Source organism: Petromyzon marinus, chromosome 14 (genome assembly GCF_048934315.1).
Source record: "Petromyzon marinus isolate PM22_M1 ecotype Great Lakes invasive population chromosome 14, UKy_Petmar_22M1.pri1.0, whole genome shotgun sequence".
Taxonomy (NCBI): domain Eukaryota; kingdom Metazoa; phylum Chordata; class Hyperoartia; order Petromyzontiformes; family Petromyzontidae; genus Petromyzon; species Petromyzon marinus.
Genome location: NC_133680.1, coordinates 13,068,609 through 13,095,964, shown reverse-complemented (window position 1 = coordinate 13,095,964; position 27,356 = coordinate 13,068,609). Strand labels below are relative to the sequence as shown.

Sequence of the window (27,356 nt, the reverse complement as noted above, 5' to 3'; positions counted from 1 at the left end):
GATCCCAACCCTGACACCTGCTGCTGTATATTTGGAGTTTGCGTGTCTCTCTCCACCGTGGTGGCGTGGATTTTTCTCCGGGTCCTCCGGTCTTTTTCTCTACATATTGAAACACGCGTTGCTACTGTCTATGCGTGGCTGGGATTCAAACTCATCAGGAGCACAGCACAGCGCACTATATATGCACAGATGTACAAGACACACAGCTATGCACGCAGATACAACAACATACATAGCGATGTGCTACAGACCCGCTAGTGCTAGTGCGGGGCCTGTAGCACATGTTATAAAGGGGTCCTAAATAAATAACTATATAAAAAACAAATGTTCAACTCGTAAAGTAATTGCATTTTTTCATTTGCTATACAGCCAGATAATACGACAAATCGCTAAGCTTAAACACCCAGTCGTTCATAAAAGTTGAAGGCGGTATAGTACTATAGTGATAGAGCAAGTGCAGAATCACTGGAACGGAATTGATAGCTTGAAATCATTTAGCACGGGGCCCTTGAAAGTGCGGGGCACGTAGCATATGTAGCTACTTTTGCTACTACGATAATCCGGCACTGAGTACATACCATTTGAACTTGTAAACACGCTTATTTTGGCAGACTGTGTCCACATTCCAATGCAGAGGGCCATCAAAAACGCACAAAAATCATAAAAACTCGTACAAGTGGCTTAATTGTGAAACCACAGTCATCGCGTTTTGTGAGCGGGGCTGTGACATCACCAGTGCCGGCTGGGAGGGAGAGAGGGGGGTGCTGGGAGGGAGGGGGGTGCTGGAGGGGGGTGCTGGGAGGGAGGGGAGTGCTGGGAGGGAGTGGGGTGCTGGGAGGGGAGGGGGATGCTGGGAGGGAGTGGGGGGTGCTGGGAGGGAGGGAGTGGGGTGCTGGGAGGGAGGGAGTGGGGTGCTGGGAGGGAGGGGAGTGCTGGAGTGGGGTGCTGGGAGGGAGACGTGTTTCACCCAGAGCTCCTGGCCTTACCTCTAAAACTTTATTTTTCTCACCATTTTATTCGCGATTTATTTTCACCCACAGCAAGTGTCTCGCTTTAGACACAGTTTGTGATCACTTTGTTTGGACTTCCTTTGTCCTTTCTTTGTTCTTTTCTGTTGTTTTCACTGTTCAGGGCGCGGCTGCTCTCTCTGCAGTGTACAGGTGTCTGTCGTCCACACAATCCTCCACTTTTATTTGATAGTTGATTTCATAATCACGCTTTTCTTTGTTTTCATTTCGATTTTGTGTTCCTTTGTTCCTCAAGCAATTTTTTTAATTTTGTGGTTTTTCGTGGTTTTTTTCGTTCCTTTGTCTCGTGTGCTTGCACGTGTTACACACACCACGTGTTGGCACTACCCTCACACCGGCCGGTGTGAGGGTAGTGCCAACATTGCCTTTAGACCTATCTTGTTTTGTGCTGCGAGCGTGTTTACAGCATTTTTTTAATATTTTTATTGGTGTGCTTTTTATCTTCTACATTTTCGTTTTTCTTCTTCTCCTCTTGTAAAAAAAAACCGAGGACCTTAAGTAATTTTACCCTCCCTAGGGGAGCTTTGGGTGGACAGCAGTAATAGTAATTATGAGAAGGTGGTCATAACACAGGTTTGACCATCTTTATATACATTCTTTTTCGTTTCTTGTTTTTTTGTTAATTATTTTCTTGGCCTTAGAAAATAGAGAGGTTTGCTTTAGTAGTTGTGTGTGACATCTCACACGAGTGAAGATGTCCACCCGACCCGCAACAACGTACGCGAAAGCTGCCGCGCCTACGCAAGGCCGATGTCTGGGGCCTGCAAGACGGCAGCAGCAGCAGCAGCTGGAGCCTCCACGCGAGGCTGGGATCCGCTGCCCGGCTTCCACCGATGTCCCGCTCGAAGTCTACGTGGAAGCGCTGGGCGCCATCGTGCCTGGAGGCTCGATAAAGTACGCCCCCAAGGTGAGCGGAAGGGTTGGTTTTCTTCATGGAGTCCGAAAAGGTGGCAAACGCCGCCATGGAGAAGGGGCTGACGGTTGACAATTGGCGCCTCACCTTGGAGCCACTGTCGTCGCCATCGGTACGCGTAATCGTGTCCAACGTCCCCCCCCATCATTCCCGATAAAGACATCCAAGATAACCTGGCTAAGTTGGGCACGCTGACTTCCAACCTACAGCGTGTGCCTTTTGGCCTCAAAAATCCTGCCTTGAGGCATGTCTTGTCTTTTAGAAGACAGGTCTACATGCTGGTGCCCAATGGGCAGCTTGAGGAGGGCTCCTTTGTGGTCATGCATGGAGGAAGGGCCCACAGGCTGTTTTACTGCAGGGACGTGCTAAAATGCAACCTATGCAAAGCAGAGGGGCATATTTAAAAAAACACTGTCCAAAGATAGCAAATGCCCAATCCAACAGCGAGGCAACGGTGGAAAAGGGTGCTAAAGAAGCACACCCAACAAGTGACTCAGGAGAGGGTCCCTCACCACGGAGATCACGTGAGATGGCGGAAGACCCCGCTCCAACACCAGCTACTGCCATGGAGACTGAGGATCAGCCAGCCACCCAGCCATCATTGACAGCCGGACCTCTGAAGAGGAAATGTATGGAGGATTCGGCTTCGTTGTCTCCAGAGTCAAGTGGGGATGAGGTCAGTCCCTTTAAAGATCTCCCAGAGTTGGAGTCAGACATCGCACCAATGCCTGGGGGAGATGCGGAGAGCACTGGTGGCAAGGACGGGGTCTTCACCATCCCAGATGCCCCTAGAATTGGGACACGCACAGGGAAAAAGCCCCATGCAGGAACCAAGCTCAAGCGCAGGACGCCTGAAGAAAATCTGGAGCCTGGAATAAAAGCGGGGGAAAACGCAATATGTGCAGTGGCGGAGGAAACAAGTGAAGAGGGTCGCACTTCAGACCTCGACAACGCGCCCAGCGAGGCGGCCGAGGGCTCCCAGGAAACGCGAGCGGCCAAGAGCACGGAGGAGCCCAAACAGGATCCCACTGACCAAACTACGCGGGGTGACCAGGACGAGGACGATGGAGGGCCATCAGTGGAGGGGCAAGTGGCATCACCCAATAAAGCATCGATGAAGGATACCACGACTACTGAAAATCCTCAAAGCCTGGGGACTGAGGGGGGAAGCCAAGAAGAGGAGTTGGAAGAAACCCTCAGCACAGGAAGTTCAGTGAACCTGACATCTGCTGAGCTGACTGAAGGGGCACCAATATTCTCACAGTCAGAGCTGTGGACCTTTTTAGATGAAGTGCAGGGCTCAGAAGAACGAGTGGCTGCAGCTCTGTCAAGGTGGCGAAATGTGGAGGCAATTAAAGCCTCCCTACTCCATGTTGAACAGGACTTCAAGAGACAGGGAAAGTCGTCATCTGGAAAGGAAAGGATCAGGTACTTCCTGGGCCAAATAACTACGTGGAAAGAAAACACACCTGGCAACAACTCCACGGACACATAATGCTGCGGATAGCAGCAATTAATATAAATGGGTGTAGAGGTCCACTCAAGAGACACTTTGTGCGCTCTCTTGCAAAAGAACACAAAGCCTCGGTGCTCTTTGTGCAGGAGACGCATCTTACGACCAGCGAGGAGGGTGAATGGGAAGTGGAATGGAAAGGTGATTTGTTTTTCAGTCACCTTACTCATTATTCTTCAGGAGTGGCAACGTTATTTGCACCAGGGTTTACACCCACTATAGTTAACCAGGTTGAGGTAGTACCGGGAAGAGCCCTCGACGTAACGATCAAACTTAATGGCATTTCTGTCCACCTCATAAACATCTATACCCCCATCAATGATGCGGAATAACTGAATTTTTTTCAATGAGTTACAGGACCATCTCAAAAACATCCCAAATGACGAGTGTCTGATTTTGGGAGGAGATTTCAACTATACACTCGATGTCCTCGACCACACTGGCACCGAGCTGTGTAAAAGCGGTGTCCTGAATACCTTGCGGCACGTGCTCCGCACGTGTAGTCTTGTAGATGTGTGGCGGACACAACATCCAAAGCAGCGAGGTTTCACCTTTACGAGAACCCGAGCTGACAGAACACTGTCACAGTCAAGGATTGACCGGTTTTACATCTGAAAAGACCTTGAAAATAGTGCAGTGTTGTCCAGTATTCAGGCAGCACCACTGGCCAATCATCGCCTAATCCTACTTGAAATGAAAATACGAGAGGTCCCAAGGGGATCGGCATGCTGGCATTTCAATAATGCCCTTTTGCAAGACACCACCTTCACTGGTCTTTTGGGGTCTTCTGGGTGAAGTGGTAGGGAAAGAAAGATCGGTTTAATAGCTTAGCACAATGGTGGGACATAGGGGAAGTACACATAAAAAAAAACTGTCAGTTGTACGCCTGGGGAAACACAACAAATATTAACCGATAAATTTGTGAGCTGGAGAACAGGGTCCATATTTTAGAGCAAAGGTGGAAGATTGGGGACGATCCAGGCCTACTGCAGGAATATGTGGAGACCCTAGAATGTCTAAAAGGGTTGCAGAAAGAAAAGGCAAAGGGGGAATTTGTACGCTCTCGTTTTAAAGATACCCTTGATATGGACTGAAGATCGATACTTTTTTTCTCATTAGGAAAGCAGAATGGTAGCCACAAAGCCATGGAGCTACAACAATAGCACAGTACTATGGAAATCTCTTCTCTCCAGAGCATATATCCACAGTGGCCCAGAATGAAATCTGGAAGGACCTGCCTACTTTGAGTGAAAAAGACAGGGACCTTCTAGAAGAAGAGGTCGAACAAAGCGACCTGGACATGGCAGTGAGTACCCTGGCCAGGAACAAATCCCCAGGGATTGATGAGCTGACGGGGGAGTTTTATCACCATTTTTGGTACTCCATACGTAAAGACTACAAAGCCGTGCTGGATGAAGCAGTGGAGGCCAACATGATGCCTCAGTCCTGGAGGAGAGCCGTGCTCACACTGATTCCGAAAAAGGGCAACCTCAGACACCTTCCAAATTGGCGTCCAGTCTCAGTGCTGAGAACAGACTATAAGATTCTCGCGAAAGCTGCATCTGCAAGGCTTAAGAGGGTGTTGGCTCAGGTTATTACCGATGACCAGGCATACACTGTTCCAGGGAGGACCATCCATGATGGGATTTTCCTGGTCAGAGATTTGGTCAGTCTGTCGGAGCATTTGAACTTTCCACTTGCCTTTCTCTCCCTTGATCAAGAGAAAGCCTTTGACAGGGTTGATCACCCGTATCTTCTTGGCACTCTGAAAGCTTTTGGTTTTGGGACCCGCTTCATAGGATTAATTAGTTTGCTGTACAACATGGCCCAGTGTCTGGTTAAAGTGAATGGTGGACTAATTGCTCCTATAGATTTCAGAAGAGGTATCAGGCAAGGGTGTCCTATGTCAGGACAGCTCTACACCCTCGTCGTGGAGCCTTTTCTGCATCTACTCCGACGCCGACTCGCCGGACTAACTCTAAAAGAACCCAGTATGAGAGTGACCCTCACAGCGTATGCCGATGACATTCTCCTCTTACTGAGTTTTGACGACATGGAACGGCTGCACGAGTGCCAAGAGGTTTACTCCCCGCGTGCATCCTCCTCCAGGATGAACTGGGAGAAGTGCAGTGGGCTGCTTGTTGGGTAGTGGGACGAAGCCCGGTTCCCTAAGTTGGCCAAGACAATAACGTGGAGCAAAGAGCGTCTGCACCATCTCGGTGTGCTCCTGGGGCCTGGAGAAAAACCACTGCAGGGAAATTGGGATTTCCTGGAAGAGAAGGTGAAGAAACGACTGGAGCCGTGGGGGCGCCTGCGCAAGTCTCTCACGTTTATAGGAAAAACCCTGGTGGTGAACCAGTTGTTTTTTTATGAACACAGTAGCACACAATGGGATTTGTTACATGGGAAAACCGTGTTATATCTTTGATTTAAAAAAGGGGGCACATAAGCAAAAAAAAAGACAAAAAAAGACATGATGAACGAAGCAAAGTGCCGAAAGACCGAGCATCTTTCTGTTTCTTCTGATCGTTAAAAAAAGGAGGTGGGTGCTGGGAGGGAGGGGGGGGGGGTGCTGGGAGGGAGGGGGGGGGGTGCTGGGAGTGAGGGGTGCGGCTCATCCTGGCAGTGGCGGGCTCCGGCTCCAGTCCCAACTTCGCGTGGTTCCAGATTCCCCTGCGGGACGAATCCCTCCCCCACCACTGAGCAAGGGGTTCAGGCGGTGGTCAGTAGCAGTGCCAGATTATCGTAGTAGCTCAAGTAGGTACATATACTACGTGCCCCGCACTTTCAAGGGCCCCGCGCTAAATGCTTTCAAGCTATCAATTCCGGTTCAGTGATTCTGCACTTGCTCTATTACTATAGTACTATACCGCCTTCAACTTTTATGAACGACTGGGTGTTTAAGGTTATCGATTTGTCGTATTATCCGGCTGTATAGCAAATGAAAAAATAAAATGACTTTACTATGCAAGTTAAAAAATATATATACGAGGATAATCCAGCACTGGGTGTCGGGGTTGCGATCGAAACCCACGACCTCCTGTAGACCAGGCGAGGTAGTTAACATTGCACCGCCGTGTTCAAATGAGTATGGGGGCGACACTCGTCCCTAATGTGGCAATCCCACGTTTTGTATATTGAGTGTCAATGACTCCGGGGAGAGCATACGCAATTGAGAACATTGGCATGTCAAAGATATCTCATTGACTATAATAGGTTTTTACCCTTTTATCTGGCAACAAAACTGATACCTTTTTACAAGGGATCATACTTGCATTAACCACAACACTTGCGATCAAAATGCAAACAAAAAGACAACACTGATAATGTATGCACTGTCCTTGAAATTGATTGGTCCACACCCGAGACAGCTTTTCTCACATGGTGTTGGGCCAGATGACGCCAAAAGGCGCACAACTCAAAGACAACGCACCATCAGATTATTGAGAGCTCGGGGTAAGCTTTTACATTACGAGATATAATAAAGGTATAAGTGGGCTTGGGCAGGATGCGAAGCGATGATGGCCCAATGGTCGACACTCGTTACGCAGTGGCCACCAAGAGGAGGAAACGCCTGGGAGGATGTCCACCACGGAGACGGAGTGATGAAATCAGCTCATGCATCGGGTGGTGGGGGAGGGGGGGTGATTTGTCACGTCGCAAGGTGGTGAGACATGGCTGTGGCTTAGGTGGATTGAGCATGGCTGATCACGATTGTTCTGCGCTATAAACATCTCAAAACATTTTAATGCGTTTAAAAACAGGTGTTTCTACGGTATGCATTTTTTCTCGCTCTTGATTGTAAATGTATGAATGGTTGCAAAGCCAAGGCCATGAAATATTAAAGAGTGTAGCAGGTTTGCTATTGTGAAGCAATATGCCTTTACAGGAAGCGCTTTTGTTAAATTACCAATTGTTTCCCCAAACTATTGTTTCGTTGCATGTGAAAATAATCCAAAATGACTCGTTCAAAATGCGGAGATGCAATTCGAAAATGGAAAAGCTCTTTTATTTGCGGCCCAAGTCCACGTCCCAAGAACAAACGTCGACCTTTAAACATCGTTACAAACGCCCTCGTGGAAGAAAGTTTGAATCCCACCATCACGATTATTAAGTCTTTCCCTGCTCCATCAGTCAAATGGCTCGCGAGTCATTTTGGCCTCGGCGCTCGCTCCGTGCATGCATGTCTCTGCTAACTCCGCCAGGTCGGTAACGACCCACTGGGTGGTCACTGGACAGCCGTCATCGTGCGAGGCACAGCGACTCGCGAAGCGCGGTGATAATGGCGATACCACCGGACGCCTCTCCGTTGGGGACGCCCGGACTTGCCTCCGACGTTTGGATGACTTAGGAACCGTCCATAAATGATGTCACGCGATTTTGGACGATTTTTGACCGCCCCTCCCCTCCGTGTCACAAGAAGTCAGACCCCCCCGGCCCTCAAATATGACGTCACAAAGCTCTGCCCCCCCCCCCCAAAAATAAAACATGCTTCAAATCGCTTTAAACTATTGTCATTGCAGTGCGTATTTAATGTGGTGCTGCACTCTGATGTAGGAGAAAACATAAAAAAGTCTAATTAAGGAGAACGTGTTGTCTATATTTAAAGTTGCGCATTTTGACGTGACGTCACATTTCTCAAACCCCCCCCCCCTCGTCACACGTCACAAATGTCTTACCCACCCCCCCCCCCCGGGTGCGTGACGTCATTTATGGACGGCCCCTTAGAGCGGTTGCCAAAGCATCTTAAAATGCGGTCACACCTGTCGTGTCATTAACGTCGACTTTTGTTCTTGCAATTGAAGTCGCCACCAGATTGCACTCGCGTATGACGTTTTGTCTGATTGCATGTAGCCATAAACACACATTCGGAGCCTTCGGGAAAAATCGATTGCAATCTGACAGCCAGTAAACACCGATTCTGTACGTGGGGTCTTTTAAAAAGTTCCCATCCCGACTGTAATGTCTATCATTAATAGAAAGGATATGCAGGTAAAAAAATCAACTTTTGTGACAATTCAATCATTCTACGGCATTGATTGGCCGTTATGGCAAACAAGCATAGTACACCGATGTCTTATTTAAAGCTTTTTCTTTTAGTTAACTCAAAGCTGCATAAAAGCATTTGTAAATCCTGGTTGTTGTCTTTGTTCGGGTACGTGTGGCTGTGTGTGGGTGTGTGTGGGTGTACGTGTGTGGGTGTCCGTGTATGGGTGTACGTGTGTGGATGTGCGTGTGTGTGTGTGGGTGTACGTGTGTGGGGAGCGGTAGCGTAGTGGTTAGCGCGCTGCGCTATGAACCCAGCCACCCTGGTTCGATATCCGCTCATGGCCAATACCGGTGACGATTATCTGAACCGGTCCTGGGCCTTCCCTAGGTAGACTCAGCTTCAAATGAGTACCTGGTGCGGTGTGTAAACATCGCCACTGGGGAGACAAAGGTGTTCGGGCGTGGTGCTGGCCACCCGCCCCCTTGTGTACCGTTTTGGCCTTCAAGGTGCTACTCGCTAACAGCACTTGCCCCTACAGTCTGGTAAGGCCATACGGGTGATCTTTGTCTTTGTGTTAAACTAAAACTACATTTTTTATTTTACCGGGTAAGGCTCACTGAGCTATGCAGCTATTTGTCAGAAGCGTCCTTGCCACAAATGATAGTCCAACGAAGTGGCTTATCACGTGGAGATTCATAGCAGCCAAATCCTCTCAACACACGTTTCTAAATGTGGAGGGGGGGAACTGTGTACCTGCCCCAATAGGCTGTTGAAGGCTATAAGGGGAATCTTTGTCTTTGTGTAAATGGGAGTTGCGGTCTCAGCACACTGCACTACAATCCTGGTGATTTGCGTTCAAATCCTGGCCATGCACACACCAGCAACACGCCTCTGAACTTGCCCCCAGCTTCCCCTAGCTAAGCTTTGCCTGAAATATTTACCGAGAACAGTGTGGTCAGCGCCAGCGCCGGGAAGACAAAGGTGGGAAGACAAAGGTGCTGGTGATACTGGCCACACCATCCCCCCTCCTGTGCTGCCTTAATAGGTGACCACTAACGGGGCTTTTCCTGACAAGTCTATGAGGCAGATCTTCACGTACGAATGTAGGTCTAAATGCAGGTGTACATGTATGTGTGAGTTTATATGTGTGTGAATGTGAAGGAAGCTGTGTGCATGTTGTGTACGTACGTATGTTGCATGTATGTTGAATGTATGTTGAATTTCTTTTGCACCGTACGTAGCCAACCATGCTTATCTGAGTGAATGTGTGTATGTAGTGGAGTGCGGTAGTAGAGCGGTTAGCGCTATTAACCCAGAGGCCCGAATTCACTTCCCGCTCACAGCCAACAGCAGTGATGATTATCTGTACCAGCCACGAGTCTCCCCGAGGTCGACTCATCTTCAGATGAGTACCTGGTGCAGTGTGTGAACACATCCACTCGGGAGACAATGGGTGGCCAGGCACGGTGCTGGCCACCCACCTACTTCCTCGTGTGCCACAGTGCCGGTCTTCATAGGTGCTACTCCCTTACAGCACTTGCCCCAACATTCTGTGAAGGCTACGAAGGGGATCTTTGCGTGTGAGTGCGTGCGTGCGTGCGTGCGCGAGGTCTCAGTTGGGCACCAAGAGATTGAGGTCCTTGGCGACCAGCGTGCCGGTGACCGGGTGCATGCTCGCCCGCGCCGCCTGGAACGCCGCGATGGCTCTCCCACGGGCGGCGTCGTACGCAAACAGGTCCCTGGCAACACGGACGCACGCCAGCACACACACACAGAGTTATATACAAGCGCAAACACAAAGATCTCCCCCGCATAGCATCAATAGGCTGTAGGGGAAAGTGCTGTTCGCGAGCACCTATGGAGGCCGACGGCACCACGTCCGGCCGCCTTTGTCTCCCCAGTGGCGATGTTTATTCACCGCACCAGGTGCTCATTTGAGGTCGAGTCGACTTAAGGGAAGGCCAGGATCGGTTCAGATAATTGTCGCTGGTGTTGGCCATCAGCGGCAATCAAACTCGGGTAGCCGAGTTCGTTGCGCAGTGCGCCAACCGCTACACTACCGCTTCCCCATATACACAGAGCCACACCACACACACACAAAGCCATACCAGCGCACACACACACATACGGAGCAATACCAGCACATACATATATATCGTAGAGAGTAATACTAGCAACAACAACCGCCATTCGCCACTAAGTGGCGGTGACGTCACCGCAATGCTTGTGCCAGGCTATGTGCACGTTGAGGCCACGTGAAGTGTCAAACGCCCACTGGCAGGAGGTCACGGGGCAGACCCAGGTGCCACGGGTCGACTGAGATGGCTACTGGCTGATGCACCACCTGTGCCCCCTACTGTGCCAACTTGCTGTGCTTTAGCCACCCGGCGCTCCGCTCGTTGTGAGCGTCGCTCCTCCCCCCTCCGTTCTTGTTGGAGGGCGACTGCCTCCAACTGCCCAGTAGCATCCTTCACGAGCCTCCTCCACAGAGGCCGATCTTGACACTGCTAGTACCAGTCATCGGCAGGTCCACTCAGCTCCACGTCCTCCTGTACCACATCACTCCATCTCTTCTCTAGCCCGTGCCGCGCTCGTTTAGCCCCCTCGATACGGCCAAACAAAAGCTGTTTAGGCATGCGGTGGCTGGGCATGTGGACTACATGACAGCCAATGCAGCCTTGCCTGCCGGAGGAGCTCACCGATCGGACTTTGTCCAGATCTTTCAAGGATATGTGAGATCCTCACACAATCCAGCCTGGTTAAACCCTGGATGGATCGTAGGCAGGATAGCCTAAATGTTTCTAACCGGCCAAGATGTTCCATTAGGGGGGTGGTACTTATTTTATTGATTCCTCCGGAATCAATAAAATAAGTACCACTTTGTGAGAAACCAATAATTTGGCATGCCATCATCAAAATCAGCGGCATCTCTCCGGAGTCAATGCAGTGATTACTACCTGGGTAAGCTGCATCACTTGGTACAGAAAAGACTTATGGTGTTTGTCCCATGCAGAGAAACTGCTCCCTGTCATAAGCGTGTGGCATTTCTACCACCGGCTCTGGGCAACCGATCGAGATAACCAGAGCCCCGTGATTCTTTGAGCAGGCAGATAGGTTTAGTTTGACTTTGGCTATGCATATTTAAATAATTTACATTTCCAGGACGTCCCTTGGTCATGGAAATATAGGTGAGAAGCACCCAGTAATAGAAGCCATCTTCTAGAAAGGAGGGAGGCAGGGAGGCAGGCTCGGAGACACGGAGGGAGGGTGGCACGGCAGGAGGGTGGCAGGGAGGGAGAGAGGCAGGGAGGGGGTTAAGGGAGGGTGGCAGGGAGGGTGGCAGGGAGGGAGAGAGGCAGGGAGGGGGGGAGGGTGGCAGGGAGAAGGGGAGGCAGGGAGGGAGTGTGTCATGTGGGTGTTGGGGCAAGTGGGGTTGAGGTGAGGGTGGCACCTGAACAGAGGGCGAGTGAACTTCATGCGGCCCTGCTCGGTTGCCATCCGCAGTGCCAGCGGGATGGCCTCCTCCCAGCGCGCGCGCAGGCCCAGGCGGAGCCACCTGCGCCAGCCCCACGCCTCACATTAGCACGGCTGGATATGGACGTGGCGAAAAGTAGTTCAACACACACACATACAGCACGCCGCCCACTCTCACCATCTCAGTGGCCGCGATTAACACAGCTCAAGAGCGGTGCATCCTAATGCCCACTGTAATCACCCAGGAATGTCTGTGCTAAACCCTCGTGACGTCACTCCACATCGAACAGCCCCCCTCATTAATATTCATGAGCAGGTGACGTCCTCCAAATGGACACCCCCCCACTCCTCATTCATAATCATGAGCGGGTGACGTCACTTCACATCCAACAGCCCCCCTTATTAGTAATCATGAACAGGTTACTTCCTCCATATGGACCCCCCCCCCCTCTCATTAATAATCATGGGCATTTGACGTCACTCCACATGGAGCACCCTCCCCCCTCGTTAATTATCATGAGAAAGTGACGTCACTCCACATCGAACAGCCCCCCTCATTAATAATCATTAACAGGTGACGTCCTCCAAATGGACACCCCCCTCCCATTAATAATAATTAGTGTGTGACGTCACTCCACACGGGGGGGGGGCGAGGCGCCTCCTCCCCCCTCCTCGGCGTCAACTCACAACCCTCACTACAGAGGCAGAACCCTCACGTCACGTGATCTCCGTAATGCTGTTGTTGAGACATCGAAGTAAAAAGGACGTCACGATGAACAAGGGATTATAACCTTAAAATAAAATAGGTCTGCGTCACCGCCCCTTACAAATTGCACGCGAATTCATGCAATGAATATCACGTGGCGATCTGTTTTTCGCTCGCAGATTTACTGCAATACACCCGTCCTTGGACGGGCAAAAGTCGAGTAGTACTTAATGGTGGTGATAACGATGACGCTGATAATGATGATAACAAGAAGAGATGTCATGTTTATACATACTCTGGCAGCCAAGTATAGAATGCTATACCATAGTGGTCTACATTCAGTACATATCCACGAATCCATCCTGTGGGCCGCCGGATTCAATGTTGTGCAAGTCAGGTGTGCTGTAGTGGATGCATGCTATTCAAGCCAGGTGGACTGAAAGTGCATTTGTTCAAACTATCATATGGAAATAAACAATGTGGATGTCATGATAGAATTGGGTGTCCCGTAGAAATCCGAAGCACTTCATAACCAAATCACGTCGGTCACACGAGCCGTCGCGGTGTGGCGCAAAGCTGTTTTGATGTGCCCCCACTCCGCACCCCCCCCCGCTTAAGCGGTCGTGCTTTTTCAGAGGTGGCCACGTGGTGGCCCCGGGCACTAAGGTCGTTGTGTCAGAGCACCGAACCGGCACCGCTTAGATCAGGGGTCGGCAAACCGAAATAACAAGAGGCATTTTTTTGTTCGAATTCGGTAGAGAAAAACAACTCGGTATTTCGAGCGCCGCAGCGCACGTGATGATTACGAAACGGTGGGTCCTTGATGAACGACGCCGCGAAGAGATCCGGAGCCACATGTTGCTTAGATCCTGCCTTTGAATCTGAGACAACTTAGTCTGATTAAACCGCACCCGAGCTTGCGGATTCGTGAACAGTGGGCACCACCACCAGCACCACCACCCACATCCCCTTGAGCCACTCAGGCCCGTCTATTTGTTGTCTCGATGTGCTTGTGCACTCGTTTTAATTGGCCGACTTAAGTGTGCAGCGGGCCGTGAGATTTTCATGATCAGCAAAGCACATTTGTTGTGAGAGAGAAACTTGCTTTTTTATTTTTTGCAATGGCAATAAAAATAGCATATTGCCTGTAATGACACTTCGAACCCAAAGGCTGAAATTCAGCCAACTGTGCAGTTTGGAGCAGCGAGGCCATTGAGGCTCCATCATGTTTACTGCCTCTGTAACAACGAGCGCTTTGGGGCACCGCCACACATAAAACACACACGGGATTGTGTGCTACACAGCTTTTAATTAAAACTCAGTTTGCCAAGCTTGCTTGATGCTTGCTTGATGTGCTATGAAGAAGGGCTATTGCCTGAAACGTCACCAATGACCTTTTCTGGCAAAAAATACGTATGTTTAAAACACCAAACAGACATCTATTACACGGCATCATTACATACTATTAAATACTTGTGGTAAAAAGTGCAAAAGAATAATGTTTTGATGTGAGCATTGTGTAGTTCGCCTTTTGGCGTTCTCTGGTCTATAGCACCGGTGAGACAAGGCCACAAAGGAGGCTGTTCTGGTGCTATGGTGTAGGACAACCAATTTCAAAGCATGTTTGTTCATAAATTTTACCACAAGCACGTGGCAGACTGAATGCATTGTAATAGGTCTCTATTTGGTGTATTGACATCGTAACGCCTGCTGCGTTCTTGCCAGAAAGGATTCATCCTTTTCTTTTTATCATTTTAATACTGTCAAAAAAGGTCCCGAAGTTACAATGGAGATAAAGTAGGCCAAAATTAAAAGCATTAAGGCAGGCTGCTCAAAAACAAGTCATTAAAACCGAGAATTTTGCGACACACGCTTGCGCGTTTGCGCGTCTGTGTGCTGCATTAATGAGGGCACAGTTGTTTTTCCCTCCCGTGGGTCGGCCGCGTATAAGATTACGCCGAGGAAGATGTTGCGAATTAATGCGGCCATTCAGAGAAACTCGATCGGCGCAGGACCACCGCGCTTCACGTTCCATTTTCACTGCGCAGCGGCAGTGCCCAAAACACAAATGATAAAAACCGACAATGACACTGGAAGCTGACGTTGGGACGTCGAGGACGGGCGATGAAGAAGGAAGTGAAATTTACAAACGCGCCTAACGTGACGTTGAGAGGCGCTTATTCACGGTGTCGGCAAGAGACTTTGTAAGGTCAAACATTCAGACTCTTCAGATTCTGGCACCTAAAACCAAACGTGCTCGCTCGCACGGCATGGAGGGACGAGACTTCTGATCCTCGTGAATCCTGCGTCCAGCATCGATTTGGACACCGCGTTTTACACCGCTGGGTGAAAGCCCTCCGTGGCTACGGGGTGATACACACCTGAATCTGATCTCCGAGTTCTTGACGGAGTTCAGCTTGTACACCTCCTCCATTCGCTGCAAGCTCTTAACGGGCAGCGCGGGCTGGGGAAGAGGACGGAGGTGGAGGTTGCAGGTCAAGGGGAGGGATGCTCACGATGAAATCAAGCGTTGCCGTTTACCCGAGCGCGTCACAATGCCCTCCCCAAATCCATCAAAACAGCACGCTCAAAAGAAAGTTGCACCCTGCAGGTCTCGCCACAGTTAACCTTGCTGTGGGGGGGGGGGGGGGGAGTGCAGGGTTCAGGGTGTGCTGAAAATAGGCAGGATGTAACCGGTGGCATTGGCAGCCACCCATTGACGTTGTGTCGCCATTCGAGCGGCGTCTTATTACCGTGTTCAGTGAAAGTTCACCGTGCACAGGTTTAGCTTTAGCGGGAAGCGAAGGAAATATACCCCGACGTCGCACGACATTCACACGCACAGCAAAGGCGCTACCACATTTGAATGACGTGCAACGTGCACTTCTGAAGGATACTGCGAAACTGTGCGAAATGCAAGGATGTAACGATGAGGATAACGAAGACGATGACAGAGGAGATGATAAGAAAGATGTGACAGGTGCATCCATTGTGTTAGCAGCTAAGAATAGAATGCCATACCAGAGATGCCTCTCTCGTAAATATTAACGCACGCGTTGCGCGTGTGGCCAGTACTCAAAGTAGCAAGGTGAACTTCAAAGGCATTTTTCGCAAATCCCGATCAAAAACAAATACGAGCGCTCGACAGTCGAACTGGTGCCGCAACTGAAATCCCGAGTCTCACCAAACAAAGCTCTGACCAAGCACTTCCTGCAACGGTCGGTGAAAATAAACCAAACAACGTGGACTGCCCCGTGCCACGCAACCACGACCAGACGCCAGGCAGCCGACACGTGCAGTGTTGCCGAGCCAGCGAACGCCGGCAAAACATACGATATCCGCGCACACAAGTGTGCTTAATAAACGGTGCACGTTTTAATCTTCTCACATTTCTGCAGGGCTCTCTCTTTTTTTCTCAGACAGAAATCCCGCACCCCGCAGACGCATCTGCACGCGCGTCGCACGTGTGCATTAACATTCCCCCATCCCCGGCGACTGACGCATTTGGCAGAGTGCCCTTCCCGCCGACGTCCTTCCCTGAACTCTCTCCGGTTTCATAGTTTTGCCTTGTGAACTGGGTCAATAGCTGCTCCGTTGTTTCTTTTTGTTTACCCTGCGTCTAGAGTTGAAGAAAAAAAGCCACTTTTTAGTTGCTTTTTTTTTACTCCAAGGGCACTTTCCACAGGGTCACTAATAAACAAGAGGTCACTTTTTTTGCGCACGGTCGGGATATTGACTCAGGCAGGCTCGTGTTGTGCCAGGCCGCCACAACTGCAGCAAAAACATGTTTTCAAAGCTCGCCGGCTTGCCGTAAACAATCGGCGCGCGCAAACTCTGAGCAGATACATATTTCCATAAACGAGTTTCCATAAACAAACGGGGCCTGGCTTCACAGTTTCTCGTGTCCCAGTTCCTAGGCACCGTCGCTGGCCGCAAATCGCGCTGCAAGTGGCCGGCTTGCCGAGCTGATCGTCGGCTTGCTCAACACCGACACAGATCCCCCGTGTAGGCTCAACAGGCTGTTGAGGCAAGCGCTGTTAGCGAGCAAATACAAAGATCCCCCGTGTAGCCTTAACAGGCTGTTGGGGCAAGTGCTGTTAGCGAGAACCTATGAAGGCCGTCAACGTCACACGAAGGGGTGGGTGGCTAGCACCACGCCCGGCCGCCTTTGTCTCCCCAGTGTTGATGATTACACATTGCACCAGGTACTCACGAGCGGGAATCGATCTCGGGGAGAGAATGAGCAGCACAATGCAGCGCTAACTACTGCGCTACAGCTCAAGTGCCGGGATTTTCTTCTGGAACTGAATTGAGCATGTCACTATTCTCACTCGATTATACGGGTGCCGCAGTGGCGAGATGTTATGTCCCTCACCTGGTATGCAGTAGGTCACGGGTTCGATCCCAACCCCAACGCATGTATATTTGGAGTTTACATCTTCTCACCGTGGTCACGGGGAGTTTTCCCCCGGCCGAGGTCTGCCGAATCCACTTAGGAGCGCTCCGATATTGACGGCCTCGTGATATCGTAAACATATCGTTAATCTAAAATGTATCGTTAATCGAAAATGTATCGTTAATCGAAAATGTATCGTTAATCGAAAATGTATCGTTAATAGAAAGAATCAGACCCTATGGGAAGCGGATCGTGAATCAAAATGTCGTCAGTCGATGGCATCGTAAACCGAGTGACCACTCTATATGTTTTTCTTTGGCATCGTAAACCGAGGGACTACTCTATATGTTTTTCTTTTAAGGCAGTGCTGTTGATGAGTGTGAGAGTTGTTTGAAGGCCCTGAAACAGTGGTGGAAATTCCACATTGCTGTGTTATTATGTCAAGTCTCCCAATAGCATAGTCATTTAATTTTCCACAAAGCGGCTATGCATGTTGAACCTCTTTCACACCATACGGAGCCAACCATGCTAATCGGAGGCGCAGAGGAAGAAAAACTTTACATATTCCCCGACGGAATTTGTACTTGTAACCGCGCAACTGTGAGCTGATTGCTCTACTCTATTTGCAACTTGCAGAAATCGGTGAAAAAGAGCTTCATAGCTCATTGGATTCCTCCAGGAAAAATACATATTCTGAAATTGTCATAACTAACGATGAATTCACGAGTGTAATGACAATGATTGTGTTTTGCAGTGCACCGTGATGCAAGCGTTACCTGCAGTAAAAGAAGTGCCAGGAATTCTACTTTCTGATTGGAGGAGAAGTCCTTCAAGTCGTCAGCACTGAAAGAGGCCAGATCGGCGTCTTTTGCCTAAAAAGCCAAATGAACACACACACATGCACACGAAAAAGTCAGTGTCCCCGCGTTCAATTGAATAAAGGGCCAATAGATATCCTTCCGTGTTTTTCGGTTGGACGTACACAGAGTTGTACGGATAGTTGCGCGTCCACGTAACGCATATTCAAAGGCTCTCTATTTCGCCAAAGTAACAGCGAAACCAGAAAGATGTTACTCTTTGGTTCTTTCGGTAAAGTCACGTAGGTAAAAAATTTAATAAAATAAAATAAAAATGAACACAACTAAATTAAGCGCAGCAGAATTACTGTGCTTTTTACACCTGATGAAGGAAGCTTGTGTTGCCTCCGAAACATCGTGATTTAATTTAGTTGTTTTCATTTTTGTTTTCTTTTATCACATTTGATTTAATTTATACCTACGTAACTTTACCGAAAGAACCAAAGAGAATGGATCCTTGCAGTCACGAAAACTTAAAATCTAGAACGGAAAGACGTTGTCCGAAATATGGATTGGAGAAACGAGGGCGTGGATGAAATTGGAGAACGCTTTCGGCATCTCGGATTGGCTGATGACGCAGCCACTGCACGACCAACGTGAGAGTGAACTAGCGGTCATGTTAGCTGGACTTAATAAAAAAAAGGCTGCAAGTTGGACTCGATAGCAACTTGGGTAAAACACGCACGGCAAGTTTGCTCACAAAGGCACCTGAATACATTATCATCACATGCGTTAAACAATGCTTTTCGTAAACAGAATTAAATAACTGATGATATGTGCAAACTGAGCCTTGGATAAACACCATTACCAACCACCAACCAGGCAGGCATGCCAAATACAAATACGGATAATTTGTACATGTTTTAATGATTGCTGAATTTCAAGTAAACCTCTGCTTAAGTTTATGAAAAGGCGAGAAAGGTGAATGTGTCGTTACCTGGCTCCAACGTGTCGCCAGCGCAGAGCAATCATCTGCAAGGGTGGTGTCGTATCTGAATAATAAACAAAAAGCAACCTCACTATCATCATCTATCATCTGCGATTCGCAACACAGATCCGGGACAGGTGTATTTATATATTTTTGGCAAATGATGTGTTGATTACATAAAAAAAAGTTTTAAACTACTCTAAGTTTGCCTGCTCAAACAAATGTTGGCGGTGTTCGTCTGGATGGCCGAGCTAAGCTAGGAGTGGAAATTCCACATTCCTAGGACATTTCAATGAGCCCGCAGGGCTGTTGGGTTATCACAATCTTGAACTTTCAGCCTTCCAATGCCGAGTCTAGCGATGTAACCAGTGCCAACAAATAACAACAAAGTGTCTGATGGGACACCTCAGTTTACAGCAAAAACCTGGAAGACTAATTGAAGATAGCCCTGCATGTAAAGGTAGTTTAGCTGATATATGAAATAGATTTAGATATTAAAGAAATACAGAGAAGTTTGACACGTAGGCTTTCGCGACCAATATTATTCATGATAAAGGTTTTTGGGTTAGATCGCGTTATTTATAAATGTGTCGTAACCCTCCACCACCCGGCACAGCCAGTAAGGTTCGTCACGTAAACAACGAGCCAGTTAGTTTGATACTTCAACTCACCGGTGTGTTGGGAGAGTAAATCCACAACATACAGAGAAATCCAGTCAGGAAGAAAGTTTTCCTAATACAATATAGCCATGATTCTGTAAGGAATCTGTAAACAATGTGAGATGTATGGCCATCGTGAGAGATTTGTTTGAGAAGGCTGGGTGCGGCTCAAGTTTCCTCCACTCAATGCATTATCACGGTGCGCGAAAAGTGTTCCCGAACAGAAGAACCGTGTTATATCGTAAACACATTATCGCGTTAAGCCAAGGATTATATTGATTCAAGAAGCTCGTCAGCTTTGACCGACTATCATCGTACCAGTTCCCTGTTGCTGGCCACGTTGCACTGTTGGTAGGCCCTCTATCGTGGCACTCAACTCGCGCTCAGAAGGTTCAAAATTATATTTCTGGTTGGCATTTGACTCAGCGCATCAACCCTCGTCACCATCCTATGCAGAGATTGGCCTCTGCCATAAGAATGGGGAATTTCCACAATTGAATCTGAGCAGCCAATGTGGGCGTGTGCTGCCTAACACACTTTTGAGATAAACTATTCTCTTTTTTAAACCTCTTGATTAGCAACTGAGATCCACAGAGCTCAGCACCCACTAAAAACACAATTGAGCTCTTACAGACAGCAGATTCATTAATCCTGAGCAACAAACACCACATATTGCAGCAGCAGAATTTGACCTCAGGACTTCCCGTGGCTCATCCAAAGACGAACTGGGTTCAGTTCTGTTTGCCTGCCAAGGGCTGATGAAATCAGGAGATGGGATGGCCCCACAGCTCTCCACGGGAGATGGTGCAATACACCGGCCTCATGACACCGGCGCGCAGCCGAGCCCCAACCAAGCATCTGACCAGAGGCCCTCGAATTATTTTACGCTGGTCAGGAAAATACTCGCCCGCACTACCGAAGCAAGATTTGCCAACTTTGAAGTGGAATGGGAAAAATAAAATACATAATGTATGTATTTGGCCTTCACACCCGATTGGTTAACAAGTGACGACATCGCATTTATACCCCCTATATTTAAGACCAAAACAGGAGGATTTCTCCACCACCCTGGCTGGCGCCTGACGATGCTGCTTGTAATTCCCGTAGAAACGAACACGGCACTAAAATTGTAAACGTTGTGGGCTTAGTCTCCAACACACTAGGTGTGCTGTACTTGTACTAGTAACGAATTGGCACGTTTTGTTTACGTGACAAACCTTACTAATTGGCTGTGCCGGGTGGTGGCGGGTTTAACGACACATTTCTATTTACGCTATCTAACCCCCAAAAAAACTCTATTATGGATAATATTGGTCGCGACAGTCCTACTACGTGTAAAACGGGAACAATAAAATTCGAAAGCCTTTTGATTGAAATATGAAGATGAGGCCCAAATGGAATGTCGTGGGTGATGTACAGTATGCCACCAAGCGGAAAGTAGAAAAAACGCATTTCTGCACAGTCATCTCGGGTAAACATGTGACTTTAATCTGCACCGATAAGAAAAAAAGGTCAACGCATTTTTCCCTCTTATCAGTTGCTAAATATTTCATTATTTACTTATTCGTTTGGGCTGGGCTCAAATGTATCGATTTTTTTTCGGCCATCCTTTATTAAAGCAGAAGGGAGGACACCCAGGAGGATGATGATGATGATTTCTATTGCATGACAGAGCTGGATTAAGCCACGGCGCAGTAGAACCACAAAGCCCTCTTGTGTGTGGGTTGTGCCGCATATTGTTCAGTATTGTGCCCTCCATATAGTTCCTCAAGAAGCTCCAGGTACGCGCAGCAAAACGTCGGACATCGTGCCGAACAACACACGGCCCGACCGCTGAAAACCTACTCAATGCCATCTACGTTATTGGCACTCGGACAGGCACACTGGCCATTAGAAATGTCGGACCATCGTGCCGAACAACAAAGGGCATGACCGCTGGAATCCGACCCATTATTATCTACGTTACTGGCATTCGGACAGGCACGCTCGTCATTTGAAACGTCGGACATCGGGTCGAACAACGCACGGCAGGACCGCTGGAAACCTACTCAATGTCGTCTACGTTACTGGCACTTGGACAGGCAGACTGGCCATTAGAAACGTCAGACCATCGTGCCGAACAACACAGGGCATGACCGCTGGACACCCGTGATCATGTTGCCAAGCTAAAATCCCGATCGGGAGCCAACTCGGCACCCACCATCTCTCTTGCTGATGCTAAAACACGAGGAGTAGTTTAACACGTAGTAGGCTTGCGTGACCAATATCATCCATTATATATATATTTTTTGGGTTAGATCGCGGGCACAGCCAATGAGTTAGGTATGTCACGTAAACAGAACGTGCCAATTCGTTACTAGTACAGCACGGTGTCAATAAAGTTACACAGATCTGGTCACACACACGCACACTAAAACCAGATCATAAGGCGCAAGCCCCCCCCCCCCAACTCCTGCTTTAAATTGCAGTGGGAAAAGATGTGCCTTGCAACCCGGTGAATATAGCAATTGCTTCACACATTTAAACTCTGGATATGTGGTATTTAAATAGAACGCCATTACCTGCTCTTAGGAATTACGTCACCTGCTCTTTGGTGTCTACTTGAAGAGATTGGGAACTTTGGAAATTCTCTCCGGAGATTGTTTTGAACCCTTTGTGGGGGGCGGAGCGGGGCGTGGTGGGGCCGAACGGGGTTAGAGAAAAAAAAGCGGCCCTGCCTTTTAAATCACGATCAGAGTGTCAGAAGACAGGGGTGGAGCCTAGAGAAACAGGGGCGTGGTCTAAATAGGAGGGGGCGGGGTTTGAAGAAGATGGCACGGGGCCTCAAGAGAAAGGGGGCAGAGCCTTATCTATTTATTTTACCAGGTAGGCCCACTGGGCTTTGTGGCTCTTTTTCATAAGTGACCTGGCCACCACAAATGATAGCTGAACGGAAGTGGCTTATCGGGTGGAAATGTACAGCAGCCAAATACTCGAAATGCGTGTTTCTAAATGTGGAGGAAAAAACCGGAGGGCTCGGAGAAAAATTTACGCGGCCACGGGGAGAACACGCGGACTCCGAATATACAGCAGCAGGCATCAGGGTCGGGTACGAACCCACGACCTCCTGCGTACCAGGCGAAGGTAGTAAACATCTTACCACCGCCGCGCCCAAATAAAACCTTGAACACAATTCCAACTTTAAACCTAACATTAGCCCTCAAGAGCTCATGGCTAAACCTTTCGACGTTGGACATGGGCCAAACCCCAGCGAGTGTGCGAGCGTCAAAAGCTCAGAACCTCACAGCAAGTTTAAACTCGGGCGGCATTGATCCACTTCTTCACATTGCGACTGCGTTGCTATAGCCACGGAAAGGCCGGCAATCTCCTCAAGGCAAATGTCTTTGCTCGTCCGCAGCAATTATGGCAGCACCGAGAAGGAAAAAAAACAAAAAACGTTGGGCGTGTTTTAGCGAAGACATTTCAACACCGTACGTCCAACTTGCGCTTTGAATTGTTGACGTCGGTGACTATGAACATCTTTCACTGTCATGGGAATGATGATTTTGTTTTTCTAGCGCGGTTTCGGTCGTAGAAATGGAAGGAAATTCGTTCAAATGAGTAGCCAGAGTTATCAGCAATCATCATCGTCGACATCATGATCCAATCGGGGTCCCTAAAACGAGTGAATACCACCTGGTGAGGTTGCATCACTTGGTAGCGAGTCAACGGTGATCTTTCATTCGAATAGACTGGCATCTGCCATGTGAATGTGGAAAATACACCACTGGCTGAGCAGCACAACTGGAAATGTCAGCATGGAGACACTGTTTATAAATTTATATTCATCGTCAGCCATCGTGTATCCGTTGCTAGAATGAAGGTTCCTCCATGTCATCTCTCTCTCATGGTCCTGCGATGACAATCCACCTCCCTTCCTGCTCCATCTCCACGATGGTCATCTCCTGGACACATTCCCTCCGTTGGTCATGATCCATTCAAGCGATGTGGACTGCCAACACCCACGTACTTTTCTAAACAGTCATTAAGATGGACTCGTCCATCTGAATAACTGCCAAATCGCTCTCCGTGGTGCTAACGTTAAAAAAACCCGCCACTTTTTTCAAAATTTCTTGCTGTGGTTTTCACACCTGATGATGATTGCTTGTGTTGCAGTCGAAACGTCGTGATAATTTTATTGTTTTATATTTTTATTATTTTATTGTTTCCCTTCTACGTGACTTTACCGAAAGAACCAAGGATATGAATCCCTGCAGTCACGAAAGCTTTAAATCTAAATTTAAAGTCATTAAGAAGTTTATTTTTTTCTTAATCCAGGTGCTCCTCTTCAAATGACTCAGTCTAATAATAATTTGGTCCCACTCATTACCCACAAAGTGCTTGCCAGAAATGAACCACAATACCTTGCTGATCTCGTCAGGGAGCATGAATCATTGCGTGAACTCCGGTCATCCTGGAAGCGGCTTTTTGCGAGCCATTGCACAAAGACGGTGGTCACCGCATCGCGCGCTTTCAGGTGCGCTTCCGCGGCCATCTGGAACACTCTTCCTTCCGATATTGGGAAGCCACTGGAACTGTGCACTCTTAAATCATCATCTAGATTAAAAGCTAATTTCTTTAGAACTGCTTTTTGTGCCTAGTTTGTTGTCCTTCCCTGACACCTCCGATTAGCGCGGTGGGCTACGTACGGTGTGAAAGAAGTTCAACACATACGTACATACAATTAAAGGCAACATATTAGCATGTATTAGGATGCCGCGGTGGCAAGATGTTAACTACCTCGCCTGGTGTACAGGAGGTCGACGGTTCCATCCCGACCTTGATGCCTGTATATTAGGAGTTTGTATGTTCTACCCATGGTCGCATGGATTTTTCTCCGGGTCCTCCGGTTTTTTCCTCCACATTTAGAATCAACGTGCGTTTTGAGTATTTGGCTGCTATAAATTTCCACGTGATAAGCCACTTCGTTGGGCTATCATTTGTGGCCAGGTCGCATCTGAAAAAGAGCTATGCTACGAACCAAATGGCACATTGTTGTTGTTGTAGTTTAATGTTCTCAAGCGGGACGGGGGGGCGGCAGTGTAAGCTCTCAAGGGTTTGGCTATGGGGACCGGTGACGCGTGGCGATGACACGCAGGAATTCCGCGCGGGCTTCACTCTCGGCGGCCTCCGTGGCGGGGGGCATCTCGGACGTGGGCGACGAACCCGCACGTCTGCCTCGAGAGAGAGCCCGGAGGCAGCTGTGGCCGCTGCGAGCAACAGGCGCCCAAGAAAGTCGTCTGAGCTCTGCGCGAATTCGCTCGCCGAAGTGAAGAGTTTTTTAATCCGCGCGCGGGCCTGCGCTGCACGAGCACGCTGCCACGCGGGGATGACGTAAAGTCACCGAGGTTGCCATGAGAGGTAAGGGTGCACGGCTCTGCAATTGACTTGCTCATGCAACTGCAGGCAGAAGGGCCTCTCCGCTTGAGGAAGCCCTAGAGAGCCCCCATAGAGGGCATTTGGCCTACTCTTCCACGCCGCTCAGGCATCTTGGAAGGTGCGAGGAGAGTAGCCACACTTTATCCCACTGCACACGACCTGCCGACAAACCGCGGTTGACTCATTTAGACTGTTGGATGGACAGAGGAGAGTGGATTTCGGAAACCTCGCTCTTTGTTTCCACGGCTGCACTGGGAGATCAAACTGGCAAGCTCTGAGTTGGCCAGGTGTATGTACGTTGAACTTCTTTCGCACCATACGCAGCCAACCGTGCTCATCGGCGGTGCGGGGGAAGAACATTACACAACAGCTTCATCCCTGATGTTCTAGGAGCAACGCCATAAGTTTGTGAGCAGGTATATTGGATGTCCGTCTCACATCCAACATCCCAAATGTTGAAGTAACATCATAAGTAATACAAAACACCATAGTGGTTTATGCTGAGTTGCATGGGTCTGAAGACGCTGATCTCATCAAGGAACATAAAGCATCACGTGAACTCCGGTCATCATCACAGCGATTTTGGCGAACCATCGTCACTACTTTGCATGCTTTCAGATGCGATTCTGCGGCCGTCTGGAATGTTCTTCCATCCGATATTAGGAAGCCACTAGAACTGCTTTTTGTGTTTAGTTAGTTGTCCTTCCCCGGGATCTCAGCAGCAGTGACTTAGTGTTCCAACTCATTATCACAGCCACCTTAGGACAGCCATAAGCGCTTTGACAAACGTACTGGAGTTTCACAGGCGGCATTCCTGGAGAATAAATCCATGCCTTCCAATCCACAGCTTGGAGAACATCGGCCTGGGGACAGGGAGGAGACAAACACCAATGTTTATGACACACGGAAAAGCAATTAATCTAAATCTGCCACACACAAGAGGGCTTCAGCCCTAAAGAGCTCCTCTTTTAAACACCTGAATTTCAGACGACCACAATACACATGAGGGTGGCACTCTGGTTAGAGCTCTTCACTCACGATCTGATCGGAAGGTTGCGACTTCAAATCCCGGTTGATAAATTGTGTGCTGGTTTGGGGGAAGTCAGCAACGACTGCCCTTTGAAGAAATAGTCCGTGTCATGAAAACGTGGGCATTTTCACCACGAGATCCAGTTTCTTCATGCATTTAAACAACTCAAAGCAACAAATAACTTCCCACTCCCAAGAGGACCCTCCAGAAAGTGCTTTGAGACTGAGTGACACTTTCAAGCATGAAGTTATTATTTTTGTTTACTATTAGCCCTTCCACTATTCAGTGAATTGTCAAACAAAATTCAGGGCCATGATTCGATTTAAGAATTAATCATGTTAATGCTGGTGTTCAAAGGATCTGTATTGGCTGCAGGGTTACTAGGAATATTTACGGCTTCCATGAACCATTCACACGCAGAATGATGTTGATAGCATTTAATTGCCAGACACAACATTCACTCATAAGAACTTTTTTGGGGTTAGAAAGCTTAAATACAAATGCGTCATTAAACCCGCCACCACCTGACACAGCCAATCAGTAAGGTTTGTCACGTAAACAGAACATGCCCATTAGTTACTATTGCAGCATGCCGGTGTGCTGGAGTCAACACACAACGTTGACAATTCGAGTACCGTGATGTTTTGCTGGTAATTACAACCAGCATCATCAGGAGACAGCCAGTTCGTTGCATAAAACGCAAGCGTGAGTGATGCATTTTTATCGGCGGAAATGTCACACGCGTAGTGATCATCATCGCACCAAAGTTGACGGAGGGCAAAGCAGCCGAGCCTCGCCGACTGTTGAAAGACCCCGACCAGTCGACTGCCTACCTTGTCTTTGAAGTACTCGAAGAGGTACGCCTTCCACTCCTCCGTTGTGGCAGTGCTGTAGGCAAACTTTTCAATGTAAGCCTTCACAAAGCCAATGAAGACATCTGGAGAAGAAAATAAGACACAACACAGAAGATCCACAATTAATATTTAGGGGCAAATGTCCTTTGCGATTCAAATATATCTATTCAAATTAGATGTATGGAGACAAATGGTATGTTGCTATTTTTTGTTATATATAAAAAATATTCTCCACAATAACGCCCTTGATGGTCTTGTGCATGGGCGGAGCTTGCGGCGAGGGGGGGGGGGCACGGGGGGCAATGCCTAAAAAAACAAACCGGAAAATTATCAAGGAAGTCACAAAGAACAACCCCAGAGAAACACGCAAGGATCTGCATGCCACTCTCGCCTTGGCTAATGTGAGTCTTCATGACTCACCTATTAGAAAAATACTAAACAAGAATGGTGTTTATGTAAGGATAGTGAGGAGAAAACCACTGCTCTCTAAAAAGAACATTGGTTGCCCATCTGAAGTTCACCAAAGAGCACCATCTATGATCCACAAGACTTCTGGAACAATGTTCTCTGGACAGACAAGTCAAAGGTAG

General features: G+C 48.5%; 1 protein-coding gene and 1 long non-coding RNA gene across 2 annotated transcripts in view; one reads left to right on the top strand and one right to left on the bottom strand.

The window, feature by feature from the left end:
- The first annotated feature begins 883 nt into the window (after window positions 1-883).
- On the top strand, window positions 884-21,097 carry LOC142924587 (uncharacterized). The gene is made up of 2 exons (XR_012941701.1): window positions 884-1,935; window positions 17,775-21,097. It is a non-coding gene; the product is annotated as an uncharacterized LOC142924587 (long non-coding RNA).
- The window catches only part of LTA4H (leukotriene A4 hydrolase), a 128,888-nt gene continuing 108,960 nt past the window's right edge, over window positions 7,429-27,356 (bottom strand). The window contains exons 14-20 of the mRNA XM_076067106.1: window positions 26,746-26,849; window positions 25,675-25,745; window positions 18,815-18,869; window positions 17,797-17,892; window positions 15,006-15,088; window positions 11,896-12,000; window positions 7,429-10,183 (exon numbers count right to left, since the gene is read on the bottom strand). Coding sequence (XP_075923221.1) covers window positions 10,057-10,183; window positions 11,896-12,000; window positions 15,006-15,088; window positions 17,797-17,892; window positions 18,815-18,869; window positions 25,675-25,745; window positions 26,746-26,849 — 641 coding nt within the window. The 3' untranslated portion in view covers window positions 7,429-10,056. The remainder of the gene's footprint in view (window positions 10,184-11,895; window positions 12,001-15,005; window positions 15,089-17,796; window positions 17,893-18,814; window positions 18,870-25,674; window positions 25,746-26,745; window positions 26,850-27,356) is intronic.